Raw genomic sequence first — 14,192 nt, 5'->3', positions numbered from 1 at the left:
CCAGCTCATAAGCAAGAATCCTTTTGCCCCTCAGAGACAGTTGCACTTCATCTGCTGCGAGGAGGCCCGGTGCCATGTAAACCACCCCGTGATCAAAAAACCCAAAATTCTGATGATGGCACCAGCCCCTGAGCCACGTGTTGATCAGATATGCTTTCCTATTCCTTTCAGCGTTCTTCCCTGTGACTGAAGGGATTGATGAAAACACTACCTGTGCTCCCACTCCATCGACCAGTCACCCCCGTGCTCTATAACATTGGCTATAACTTTAGTTTGAATGTAATTTAAAACTTAGGTGTGCCTTTTTTTAATCTTTGCATATATGATGTCTGACACACAGTGCATAGAAAGGTGCATCAGCTTGTGCACCCCGCCTAGTTCCCTGGTCCCCAGAGTTCTATGCAGGTGGTTACTGCAGTGTCTGTGAACCTAGTGCCTGTGGAGTCCTTATGCACTGATTTTAATGACCTCTGGAGTAAAATACACTGCTCAAAATCTGTTTAGTTCTCACTTATTATTGCTATCTTGCTACTTGTGAGAAGCAGTACTAGAATTTCCAAGAGCAATAAATAATCTGTTCTGTAAGTATCTTTGATATTGATTGGTCATCTTGAAGTTTCAGAGTACATTTGTTCACCTTGTAATTGTGTGTCAGGATCTGCTCTTACAGCAACAAGGCTTTAAAATTTCACTATGTGTTTATCAAGGTTAGAGAAATACTGACAGAATATGATCCCAATTTTATGCCTATGGGCCTAGATGAAGCCTACTTGAACATAACAGAGCACTTGGAGGAAAGACTGAACTGGCCTGAAGATAAGAGAAAATTCTTTTTTAACACAGAAAGCACTACAGGAAAAGGTAAGCGGGTTACTGTTTTTTCATGTGGTCAGCTGACATTGAGGGGAACAGAAGGTTTCTTTTAGGAATCCTTGGCAGACTGATGACAGCACTAAATTGTAGTTACAACTTAAGCTTTGTTTTCTTAACAGGAAATTATGATTACACAGTTTGCTGTATCAATATGACAATCATAGTCTAGACTCAAAAACCATGTAAAAGAATACAAGTCACTCCCTCAGTCCTCGGAGGAAGCAGATGATAGTGGAGGTGTCCCTGGCTACCTGGGGGTCCCAGTCTCACTGTCCAGCAGCAGTTCTGGTCCAGGTTTCCCCTTAGGACTTGTAACTGCTTGGTTTTATGGACAGTGCACTGGGTGCTGTCACACTTTCCTGTCCTGTGGCAAGGTAACTGAGAGCACCTGGCTGGCCGGGTGCCTGGGACCTTCAAGGCTGGAGAAGAAGTGAGTAATTGGCCCGGTGCCTGGGAACCTTCAGGCCAGTAGAGAGTGGAAGAAGAAATCTGGTTCATCTGCTTGTGCACAGGACCTTCAGGGCCTCATAACGGTGGGCAAGGGAAGGGATACGTGACCCGCTCAGTCACAGAGAATGGCTGCTTGCCTTATAAAAAGGCATTAGTTCTGCTAACTGCATTACCAGGGGTTGGGAGCAGGGGCTACCAGTCACACATGCATATAACGTAAGCTTCAGATAAGCTGCACACACTGAAAGTGTACATATGTAAGTCCTTGCATAATTCATCCTTCCATATACTCTCTACCTCTGACTTCTTAGTTTAGAGGTTAACTTCCTCTACTACTCACCTGTGCGTAAAAGGTATGCTGCTGATGATTTGGACTTGCAGAATTTTAAGTTGAGTAAAATGTGTGAAAAGTGGTACTAGGTTTACTAAACCCAATCATGTGTTTTAGGAATGTATGTTTCCTTTACAATTCAACATGATAGTTTTGAAAATAAGTCATAATAATCTTATGACTTAAGGAGGTATAGAATAAATAGATTTACTGTTCTAAATGTTATTTGTAAGGTGTTTCCTAAAACACTATAGTGAGTCCTGTACATCAGAAACATGAGAAATTGTCTGCAAAGACTGTGTGCATAAGCTCTAGTTACATGATTATTTTACAAGACTAAAAATGTATAAAGTAATGGGCACTGCAGGAGTTACAGTAATGCTTAAGGTATGACTGGATTTCACTTGGCTCTGGAAGATGAGTTGGTACCACATCCACAACTGCATATCCAACTGTGAATAATAAAAAAGGAGTCATGCAAATTGTCGATTGATGCACAAACTAGAGTATTTATATATCAGTATTCAAAAATGATCTAAGTAGCCATTAAGAGGATAATCAAGGATACAGTACTACTGAAAAACATTAATAGGACAGAAAGAAAAAAAACAGCATAGTCTTTACAAAATAAATATGTGATATGTAGTCATGTGCCTCTTCATACCTCTCTGACGTCTTTGTTCTTCTGAAACACAAACAAGCACTCAGAATGTGAAACTATAATAATAAAGTTTGTAGAGTCAGACAAAGAGCTGCTGACATTACTTGTTCTACCATGACTGCAGTTGAAAACCAGAAGCTTACCAGGCCGATGGTTCTAGAACCAGATATTCCAAACCCTTAATTTTCTTTGGAGACTATTGAAAAAACTTTTGCCAAAGATTTTTATTTCCACAAGAAGGGAGCATCTGGTCTTTAATCTGATATGAAACAAAAATAATACCAAAATTTTGATGTTTTTCTGCTGCTGCAGCAACAGGCCGTTAAACCTTGTTGCTATTCTGGAAGTTACATTCAGTCTCCTAGCCAATTCTTCCAATCCCAGCCAATCTCAAAGCATATTAAGAACAAAGCAGTTATGACTCTCTTTAAACAAAAAAGCAATGCAATTGCTTTGGCTAAATAATTACTATTTTTTTTCCAAACAGAAAAAAATAAAACTGCTAATGAGCTCTCTTCAGCCACTGCAGAAGGAAATCAAAAAAGTATATGTTTTATATTGATGGATTAATTGTTTGTGTTTCTATCTAACATAGATAAAGATGATATAAATATGTCAGCCAAATTTAATGAAGATGGATACTCTTCTTCACCGGTACTGTTTGAAGACAGCACATCTCTGATGGATGACCACCCTGAACAAAGAGATCAATCAGTGGAAAATTTGGTTGTCTTTGGAACTTCTGCAGAGGAAGCTGTGAAGGAAATTCGCTTTAGGATTGAGCAGAAAACTCAGCTGACTGCTAGTGCAGGTATTCGGACACATGTGCATAATAATAATAATAATAATAATGCTTTGTATTTCCACAGTGTCTTCTACTCTAATCTCAGAGGGCATTAAGAAATTAGCATTGCCACAGTGTTCTTGTGCTGCAAAGAAATACGCTCTCTTTGCAAGTCTGCAAAGACTATGACTTTGAAGTCTTTCAAGAGATGTTACGGCTATCAAAGTCACTCCTTGTTTTAGGGGGTTTTTTGTTGCTTTTTTTTGAATCATAGAAACAGTTATATCATTTTTTACTTCTTTCTTCTTGAAATACAAGTAGTGTCGAAGAATGACCAGTGTGCTCAGGAGCTAACCTGAAACACACACTGGTGGTTGTTGTTTTAGTGTTTCATGTAAATTGTAAATTTAACCAGAATTGCTTTCATAAGCCAGTGGTCATACTGACATCTGTCACTGGTTGCTAAATTGCTGTTAGTTTGAATAGCAGATCTGTATTGCTAAGTATTTCTAACAGTTCTCCACACTGTTGCTTGCTTAAGGCGATATCAAAATTAATTTAAAAGTTCATTCCCAGAGAAGTATGTGTTGAAGTTAATAAACTATTCACTAGCTTTTTCATATTTACCATTCAAGTTTTATGTCTTTTGACTTCAGGCAACCTACCTGTAAGTCCCAATTGTTTTGATGATAATCTGGATTAGGTCACTAAAAAAAGTGTATGTCCCTAGCCACTTGGATGCCATCCAAACTGCTTTGTGAACCAGGTCAGTGATTCATCAGGGAGTGCTGAACGTTCTGAAGCAGATGTGGAAGGCCAGGAAAGTGTTGAATGTAAACAGAGGTAAAGGAACAGCTAGGAGGAAGAAGAAGGATGAGACCTCCCTTTCCTGTATGTTATCTCATGAGTAGTAGCAAAATACTTTGTTCTACTGAAATTTTGCCTTGCTAAGGATAAGTTAGTGTTTAGAAAACAGACATAGCTTTTATAACTGCATCAGGGGTTTTAAGCCTAAAAATGAAAAACAGTTAGAAGTTTTGAATAATCTTGAATAATATGTTATATTGGTGAGCGATTCAAAATTTAGACCATTAGAGCTGTAGCACAGATTAATTCTATTTTTCTTGCTAAACCAATTCCAGAGTTGATTTGTAAAAACAGAAATTTTCATAGGAAAGAGCCAATGCTCCTCATCTCTGTCAGTGTCAGTGAAATATATATATGTTTCTAAATGACTACCTAGCAGTTGTAGCCCGCAAAAGACTTTCATTTGGTAAATTTTGTCAAAATTAATTTAGACTTTTTGCTGAAATAGAAGGAAGAAATATGTCCTCATTAAGAGTTCATTATAACTGCTGTTGTAAGCATTTCCTTTTGTCTTACCATAATGACCATCATAAAATCATTCAATTGTGTAACTGTTGTTATTTTTAAACACTTGGTATTTAACCCCTCATGACTTATTAGTGCATGTTGTGTTACCCTGGCTATCTTAAAATAGTAGGTACACTTTATCTGGTGCACCCATTATATTTAATCTACCACATGTATTTATGTTCGCACATGTCTATTACAAAAGTTTTTTGCAGAATTGTAATAAATCTGGTTATCAGTTATTGTCATGCTTTTGCTTATGTTTAGTCTTTGCCAAATGTGTAGGTTACTCTTGTGCTTTTAAATACTGGACAGTTAATTAAACATTGTCTTGTACTTTTTGAGAATAGGGGGTTTGTTTGTTTGTTTTTAAGGAATAGCACCGAATACAATGTTAGCAAAAATGTGCAGTGATCGCAATAAACCCAATGGGCAATGCAGAATTGCTCCTGAGAGACAAGCAGTGCTAGACTTCTTGAAAGATTTGCCCATTAGAAAGGTAAGTTATCATGATATATACTGTGTAATCGTGTATGTTCCTTATGTTCTAAAAGGAAGATTTCTACTGAAGAAATAGACTTTTCTAGGTAATCTGCCCAGTTGTGTTTGATTTAAATTGTTCTTGGTATTGGATCTACAAATGGAAAGTTTACAACATAATGATACTTAGTCTTTTTCAGGTGCCAGGTATAGGAAAAGTAACAGAGAAGATGTTAAAAGCCCTTGGAATTGTGACTTGCTCAGAACTGTACCAGCAGAGGGCACTGCTTTCTCTTCTTTTTTCAGAAGCATCTTGGCGTAATTTCTTGGATATTTCTCTAGGTTTGGGTTCAACGCATTTGGAAAAGTATGTTTTGGTGTTTTTTTCTCCTGTGTTTACATTTTTATAGATTTTTCCTTAATGTGTTACATACTGTACATTTTAAGACATATTTTATTGACAAACAAACATTATGAAAATTTGTCTTATTTAATAGGTTTCAAAAGATCTCTGATACCTATTATGGTTACAGTTATGGCTAAGATGTACACAACAGCCAAACATTAAAAAGCAAAAGTTTGTACAACCAAATCTAATATATGAAACCCCAAAAAGCCTCTCAGAGAAGTTGCAGTTAAATGTATATCCAGAAATCAAGTCAGTATCATTTAGGATAACCTCATAATTACTGAAATAGCTAGAGAAATGAGTTATCCTAAGCAGAGGTGTTCCGTCCTGTTTCTTCTAGAAAATATACATTAATTGCTTATTACTATAATTATATGATTGTAATGAAAATCGCATTAGTATCTGATCTCCTTTGGTGGTAAATTGCCATATTTCTGTTGAAAATAAGTGAAGTTTCTGTGTCTCCTATCATGTTTATGTACTTATTTCTCATCTAAACTTGTGAATTTGCTGGAATAGAACTGAAAATTTTTATATACTTCTTCATACCTTTTCCTTTAAGGTTCATACTACTGTAATGGCTTTTTAGCCTCCTGTTGGGAGGGGAGAAGTCAGTCTTACTAGTCAATACATCTTTTCAATAATAGGCATCATTTCTAAGCCTTTCCTGGATACAAACATGGAACACTTGTCCTTAAAAAAAACATAGCATTTTGCTGTTTGTGTAAGAGTCTTAATTTAGGATTGAGTCCTTTCTTTTAAATATTCCTTCCTTAAATATCCTTCTATCCTTCCCAAAGTGCTGAAATTCTATTTAAAAATAGATTTGACAATGATTTGATTTCATTAGGAGTTCCAAAGTATCTTACGTACTTCTGAAAGACCTATTCTGTATTATTTGTTACTTCTCTGACAGTAATAGATCCTCTTTTTTCCCATTTGACTAGAAAATAATACATACAGTTACCAGTTTGTAGACTAGTAATGTGCTAGCACAAATTTTTGTGTTGTTTTTGTTTTCAGAAGTATGTTGACTTGAAACAAAATATGCAGTAAGATTGACTTTGTGAAGATGACTTGGTAAAAGATAAAGTGCCGTGTTCCAAACATTTCTTTCTGTTAAGATAATGCAACCTGAAATGGTCCTTTAATAGCTGGTGCACTGTCTCCCCTTATTCACCCTGTTTAGGTGTTACTGTCTCCCCTTATTCACCCTGTTTAGGTGTTACATGGTCTGGGAAATCTCCCAGTACGTACCAAAAAAAAAAAGAAAAAAAGTGTATTTCAGAAGCCTAAATTATCATTGTGAAGGTGTTTACAGGTGTCATCTAAGAAGTTTATTTCTTGGTTTTGTTTTTATTAGTACGAACCTGATTTCAGTTATTTTACTGTGGAGAAGGCAAGCCCTTAACACACCAACACATGAGTCCTCAGTAAATGGTTCATCTTACAGTTGTCATCTGTGACCTTGTCTTTTATAAAAATCTGAGGGTACCAAATTTGTTATTTCCAATACTTAGAAGAAGAACCTAAAAAGAAAATGCTTTGAGGAACTCCTTATATGCAGAAGAGTTGTTAAAGGATGCTCAATTAAAACTGGAAAGAAGAAAACAACTAAACAAATAAACAAAAAAAGCCTTAACACATCACCTTTAACTTGGGCAATAATTTAGAGAGAAAGCAAACTAATTCCTCAGATAAACAAATATTCAAATAGACACAGTATGTTCACAATTTTAACAGCGGTGCTTCACAGTTATAGTTAGGTGAGACAGCACAGGATTTGTAGTTAGTTTTGTTTTTAAATAAGACTCCTTCTGATATAGGAGGTAAGTTTTGGTGGTTTGTGGGGGTTTTTTAAAAAACTTTACTTTTCTTGACATCTGTCTGATCTATGTCTCTACTTCATCTATGTCTGTCTTTTAAAAAAGTATTCTCCATTTCTCACTCGCTTAAACTTTATGTACAAGATTTGTAGAAAAAGTTAACATCCAGATTTTATAGAAGAGACTGCTGTTAGTTGTTGAAGCATGATTGGTTGACTCAGAGTTTATTGAAAAAGTGACAGTTCTCTGTAAAGTGAGTATAATAAATTCTTTTTCTCTTTAAAGGGATGGAGAAAGAAAAAGTATGAGCACTGAAAGGTATGTTTGTGCCAGAGGTACTTCTGTCCATTTGTGTGTTCTTTTTTCTCATAATCTGATTCTCCTCATGCCTTTAATGTATCAAAATGGTCTTTAAACTGTACTATAGGATAGAAATATATAAGGGCTTGAATTTTTTTCATATGTTACAGCTTAATGTCAATATCAGTCTAGTATCCTGCAGTCACATGCATGGCAAGTATAGCATAAGGTAGACTCGCAAAGCAGACAATAATTTTGCATGGTTAACTAAAATTGTTTACATTTTCTAACTTTTAAGTTTTTACCAGTGTAAATTTTCTAAAGAAGGTGGTGTATGTAATTTCCAAAAGCTATTTTTTAAAAAGGAAATACTGCGAAGATAATCTACAGAGCACCATAATAATTATCCCTGCCCTCATGTGTTGTCCCTTCTTAGAAAAGATGAGAAAAGATTCTTAATTCTTTTGAGACTTAATAGTTGTGGGCAGCTTAAATAAGCTCCGTAAAGTTTGGTACCACCAGAGCTGAGAAATTTATGGCTGTAGTCTTGTGCTGGTTTGCAGGCAGACAGATAATCTGAGTAGCCTATTGTACCTTTCTGCTTTTCTTTCTTCCTTTTTTCCCTAAGGGAAACTGTTTTAGACCAGAGACATCAATGGGCTGCTGAAATCATGAAACTAGTTTATATGGGGGAAGAAATGGGCCTGAAATAACATTCTTTCTGTCCTTCCCCTTCCAAACTTAGGACTTTTACAGCTTCTGAATTACTGCAGCATTGCAATGCTGTAAATCACTGCAGCATTGCCAGTATAACCTGAGTTACTCCTTGGATAATGGCATGGGACCCACCGTAAAATATTAATCGCATTAGTTTGGCAGCAAACGCTCTTCGGGGAATGTGAATTGTAATACAGGGTGACTTTTCAATGCAATCAGGTAAACCTGAGTATAACTGAGAGATGTGAAATCCAGTGTAACGATAGGGACTTTACGCTCATAAATATAAAGCCTGGCATGAAACAATTGATCTGCAAGACCTTTCCAAAGTCATCTGGCAGCTGTAAGTTTTGCTTCCTGCTTCTCTTAAAAGCATTACTAACTGAAGGTTGCCTTTCCTCTCATGTTATTACTAAAAAGCAGATGAAAAAATAATACTGTAATTCCCCTGCTGGGAACCTAAAAAGTTCTAGCAAAGGCAGTTAGCAATGTTTTTGGCAGAAACATAGTTTTTGTCCTCTGAGGCTGACATAATTATCCTATCTTTTTCTTAGCATCCATGTTATTTATTTCTGATACTTGTCTCTAATGTTGACTTTCTGATCCTTTCTTTCTTCTGATGTTACACAGCACTGTACAAAGGAGATTAGATACAAATAACTTGGCTGGCTCCATGAATTCAGTTGGTGTTAGTATTCTCTCTTGCAAACATTTAAGCATTAAAGACCTTAAATCTGATACATTTTCAAATAGTGCATGAAAAATTGAAAGCCAAATTATTTCATTATTTGAAGGGCTTTGCAAACATTTTGAAACATGTAAATGTGCACAAATATTTCTGTGTCATATTTGTATTAATATTAATTTTTCCTTGAAGTAAACACTCAGACTTATACAACCTTCTTCTGATGTAGTTTTGTTTAGCTACACAAAAAATACTTACAGATGGCAGCCACTGAACAAATTTTAGGATTTATACTGAAAAACAGATCTTACCTTTATCTTAGAACATTCAGTGAAATAAACACAGCAGAAGACCAGTACAGCTTGTGTCGAGAACTCTGCAGAGACCTTGCTCAAGAGCTACAGAAAGAGGGACTTAAGGTATTTTTATTATTCTCTGTTTACTTGCAAAAAGACAACACTTTGCACTCAAACTTATTAAATGCAGCCGTTAGTGTGCATGCTTTCAGCAGCTTCATACCATGCAATCTATTTTCAGAAGGCTCCATTCTTTAATTTGCAGATATTTAGAATGATTTAGGCAGCATTTTGATACTGTTCAGTGGATATCTAATAACACACATGGAAAAAATTAAACTAATTAACCAAGTTATTTTGCTTTTAGCATAAAATGTTTATATGCTATGTTTATAAAGAAATAATAGAGCTGATTGTCTATGAGCTGTGCTTTGGTCATGTAATACTAATGTATTTAAACTACATGTTATACTAACATATTTAAAAGACTCTGTTTCTCTCCCATATTCACACAGGATCCAGTCAATAGCCAGTAGTGTAGTTTAAGAAGGTCATGTGTCCCAAACTTCCTGACAAGTTACTCATACCATTCAATGGTATGAAGGGTAGGAACAGTCCCTGTATTCCTTCTTCCCAAATTTCTGTTTGTTATCTGGAAAGAACAGTTCATATTTTCTATGGACGTCTTTATGGTAAAGCAAGGAATAACATTCAAGACCTAAAAGAATTGTGATTAGTCTTCTTCAGCCATAAAAGATTGTCTCAAAAGATGACAGATTTAAAGGAAAATCATCAGCTAAGAAGGACAAAGGGATAAGCTTACAAAGGCACCAGAACAAAAGGAGTGCCATTTATTTACATTTGAATGGACACACTAAATCACGCAAATGGTTTGGAAGGTGTTGCCACACGAATATCTGTGCCAAACACAGATGCTGTGTGTTGCTTTGATAGCACCATGCAGGAGGAAGGATGTTTTCAATGAGTTACACATCCTTAGTAGTTTTTCCAGCAGACTTAAGATACCTGGCACTGAAAGTTTCCAAGTGAGGAAATAATTTTTTGTAGACAGGGTAGAAGTTGTAGCCAGAGCATGAAATGCATTGAACATGCACTGTGGCAGATGGTCTGCTGGGAACCATAGCCAAATGACCCAGTTCAGAGAATTCAATTTTGCCAGCAGTTTAGGAGGAAAGGCAGAATCTTTCAGACAAATTCTTGGCAGTGCCCCTTGCTGTACATAGATAAGCACACAGTCTTGACTATGGCTTTAGGGCCCTTATATAGATGCTACATAATAATTGTTTCTGTGCTGTATATGACATACTTAACCTTTTTCTTTTTTTTCCCTTTTTTTCTTTTTTTTCCCCCCCTAGGGTAAAACTGTTACCTTGAAGCTAAAGAATGTGAACTTCGAAGTAAGAACAAGAGCTTCAACTGTGCTGTCTTCTGTTTCTACTGAGGAGGAAATATTTGCTGTTGCTAAAGATTTGTTAGGAACAGAAATTGAGAGTGTTGCTCCTCACCCTTTACGGATAAGACTTATGGGTAAAATATTTTAAACTCATTCTTCCTTTTCAGACTTAGGTCTTAAAGGGTTTCAGAGTAATAGACTGTACTCTAAATGGCTATAAATGTGTTTATCCTTTCTCCATTACGCTGCTAGTTTTTGCAAAGTGAAACAGGTCTGGAGTGCTGAATGGTGACTCAGGAATGTTTCACTAATTGCAGTTGTACTTTTCCTGCCACCTGTTAGCCCTGGAACAACATAGACATCATCATGAGAGTAGAATCTTAACGCATTGCAATGCTTAATTCTGCTGCCTTAAAAGAGCTTTCAAATCTGCTTTGCACCACAGCACCAGATAGTTTTGGTCCATAACCTTTTTTAGAAAGAAATGCTCTAAAGTGCTTACAGATTTGAAGATGCTACATACTGCAAGAAATTTGAAAATTTCTGTCAAAAGTAAAGTCAGTGTTTTGATTCAAAGACACTTGTGTTTCAAGTGCTTATACATTCTGCTTGAACCATTTACTGATACATAAAACTTAGTTTTCTATGGTGTTAGAATACACTGAATCAAAAAATATTTTGGTGAGGAAACTTAATGGAAAACCCTCTTTCAGACTGAATTCTATATAGCTGTATTAAGTTTATAGCCTCATGTTATGGTGCAGTCAGTTAAAACTTCATGGCTATTGAAATTAATAATATGTTTGGGCAAGTGTTTGGTCTGATAAAATTGTATAGACCTTGTGATCCATTGTTAGCATTTGCAAGTAGTGTAGCCTCCTTTAGAGACAAAATACACTTTTATTTGGTGGATGTGTACCTCAAAAGCTGTTAATTAAGAATTAGTATCAAGTTTGCAAAAAATTGGTATTAGAAGTTTGTTTTTTAATCATTAGGTGTACGAGTATCAGGATTTCTCAGTGACGAAGAGAAGAAGTACCAACAAAAGAGCATTATGAGTTTCTTAAAATCAGGAAAAGAATTTGGTTTTCTCAGGCTTCAGCCAGGGAAGTCCAACAAAGAATATTTCACAAAAAATTCAGAAGCATGTCCCAGAGGGAGTTTTTTTGATAGAAAGCGAGCTGCAAGACAACTAAACAGTAGGGATCTTTCTCCAAATGAAACTGTAGGTAAGCAGCTCTTTCATGATAGTAAATCATCAGCAAATTTTGTGAAAGAAACAAAGAGAGTCACAGACTTACAGAATTCTAATGTGTGTAAGATCCTCACCTGTCCTGTTTGCTTTGAGGAGCAAAGCAGCAGTAATTTGGAAGAGCTTAATAGGCATATTGATGAGTGCCTCAGTGGGACTCTTGTTAAAGATACCATGGAAATATCCAAGAATGACAATTCAAGAGAAAATACACTTGACTTTATTCCGCAATTTAAAAATGAAAATGTTGATGAATGTAAAAAAAATAAAACGGATCAATTAGCAGAAATAGACCAGTCTGCAAGTACATCTGACAACTCTACTAGCAATAGCACAGAAGAGGTCACTCCCGGAGAAAGACAGCCTAGCAATCTCGGTGATATTGCTAGAAATGTGTGTCTGAAACAGTGTGTCTTCCCCAAAAGAATTTCACAAGATGAAGACCATTTTGAAAAGACTGAACATACAGAAGCAACTAGTTCATCCTGTTTCTTTGAAGCCAAAGACGACAGTGTTCTTGTTTGTCCAGTTTGTAATTCAGAACAGAAAACTGCCAGTCTTGTATCATTTAACAGACATGTGGATGTCTGCTTAAATAAAGGCCTCATCCAGGAGCTGACAGAAAAAAAAGATTTTCCTACTAAGACTTATAATATGGAAAATTCAAACAGAGTTGGTGAGTATGTACATTAGGATATGCTTAAGCATTCAAATTACCTGCTTGTATAAGTAAAGCAATTTGGTAATGGTGTATTTTAAACTTTTCAGGGCTTTGAGAGTTTCGCAACAAGTTCATTTGAGTAAGGCCTGTGTAAGAGTAAACACTTTTATTTTAAAAATATCAATTCAGTTTTCATGACAAACTAGATTTATGAATGTGATGGTAGTTACACAGCGCATTCTCAGTTGCCACAATGGTGACACAGGCATTACCGCTCATTTCTGTAAATTTCATGGTTGCTACCCCCCAGCCATGTTCAGAAAGGTGTTTGTAAGGCCACTGAGATTTAAGTGAAAATCAGTGAAAACATCTTCAACCTCAATCTTTTCAGAGATTCAGTGAACAGAAAAGTTCCATTATTTAATGTTCTGGCAAAAACAGAGAGGTGGTGAACTAAAGCATAATGGCAGGAACTTGCAAACCTGTTCTACATCTAATAACATTACATAACCGCACCTGTAACTTGCCAAACCTGTAGCATATTTACTCAAGTAGTTGGTCTTTTTGATGAAGAGTTAATCTTTGGCCAGATAGGAGGACATGTGCAGGTAGTTAAGTATGTATTTGAAGTACCTTGCCAATAATCTAACTTGGGACCTTTGTAAGAGGAAATTAAAATGCTACTGTGCTAGAATTATTGAAACACAAGACATTACATATATGAATCTTTTACACAAAAATATTTATAAGCAATGTTGTTGTTACATGTGCAAACAGGCTTTTTTTTAAATGAAAAACTTACTGTTGGCAAAGATTCTTTTCCCCCCTGCAGGATAAAAAAAAAAAAAAAAAAAAAATTTTCAACGACTGTTTTGAAAATCAACTATGTTATGCTGAAATATTTCTGAAAACTACAACAAGGTTCAAATTAATCTCTTAGAATTCAATGAACTAAAGGGATTTTGTTTTTCTTTTAAAAACTACAGTACTCAAACTGCAGATAATAAAATATTATTTGCTCCTTGAGACAGATTAAATTTGGTTACATTAAAAAAAAAAGGAAAGGAAAGCTTTACCTAAAATTGTTCTTTTAAAAGAAGTTCTGCCATGTATGTAGTTTCTAAAGCATTCTTGCTTTATTGAAGTAATTAATTTTGGTTGTTTCCAATTAATTTTCAGGAGGTTTAAGCAGAGGACAACAACGCACAAATCCATCACAAGGAACAAAAAGGTAAGGGTTTTCTGGAAACTTAAGTACACTACTACTTTTAAAATAATAAAGTTTATAAAAATACTTAGTGTTGTAAAGGTTGTGTAGATATGCACTGTATATTTTAACCTCTTACTGGTTTTTGTTTCTTTCTTTAACTTTAGGTCTGGACTAACAACTTCACAGTCGGTATCAAAAAAGGCTAAATCAAGCAATTCCAAGCATACAATTGAAATGTTTTTTAAATGACTATGTAGCAGCATATTCTATATGAAGTATTTCATAGTGTTTTATGACTGAAAATTAATTTAGCGTTGGTAGTAGGCTGGATTCAGGTGCCTGTCACTTTGGAGCCATTGCACAGCTGTGTAAAAAGAATGCGATGTTTGAGGTAGAAGAAGAGGTACAACTAAGGTGGTTTATTTGTTTCGGTTTTTTTGAGAATAATACTTTTTTCCAGTTGTTTCTG

The 14,192-nt window shown here is 35.7% G+C and overlaps 1 protein-coding gene across 1 annotated transcript; it reads left to right on the top strand.

Moving 5' to 3' along the window:
• Window positions 1-655: 655 nt before the first annotated feature.
• Window positions 656-13,972, top strand: POLK (polymerase (DNA directed) kappa; the record flags this gene model as incomplete). The annotated part of the gene is made up of 10 exons (XM_010282388.1): window positions 656-861; window positions 2,911-3,126; window positions 4,848-4,972; window positions 5,154-5,320; window positions 7,474-7,506; window positions 9,213-9,309; window positions 10,563-10,734; window positions 11,596-12,528; window positions 13,693-13,744; window positions 13,888-13,972. Coding segments are annotated over 10 exons (2,086 nt in total), but the record flags the coding sequence as incomplete, so codon positions are not given.
• Between the last annotated feature and the right edge of the window lie 220 nt (window positions 13,973-14,192).

Source organism: Phaethon lepturus, unplaced genomic scaffold (assembly GCF_000687285.1).
Source record: "Phaethon lepturus isolate BGI_N335 unplaced genomic scaffold, ASM68728v1 scaffold17472, whole genome shotgun sequence".
In the NCBI taxonomy this organism is placed as follows: Eukaryota; Metazoa; Chordata; class Aves; order Phaethontiformes; family Phaethontidae; genus Phaethon; species Phaethon lepturus.
This window is presented reverse-complemented; position numbering and strand designations above follow the sequence as displayed.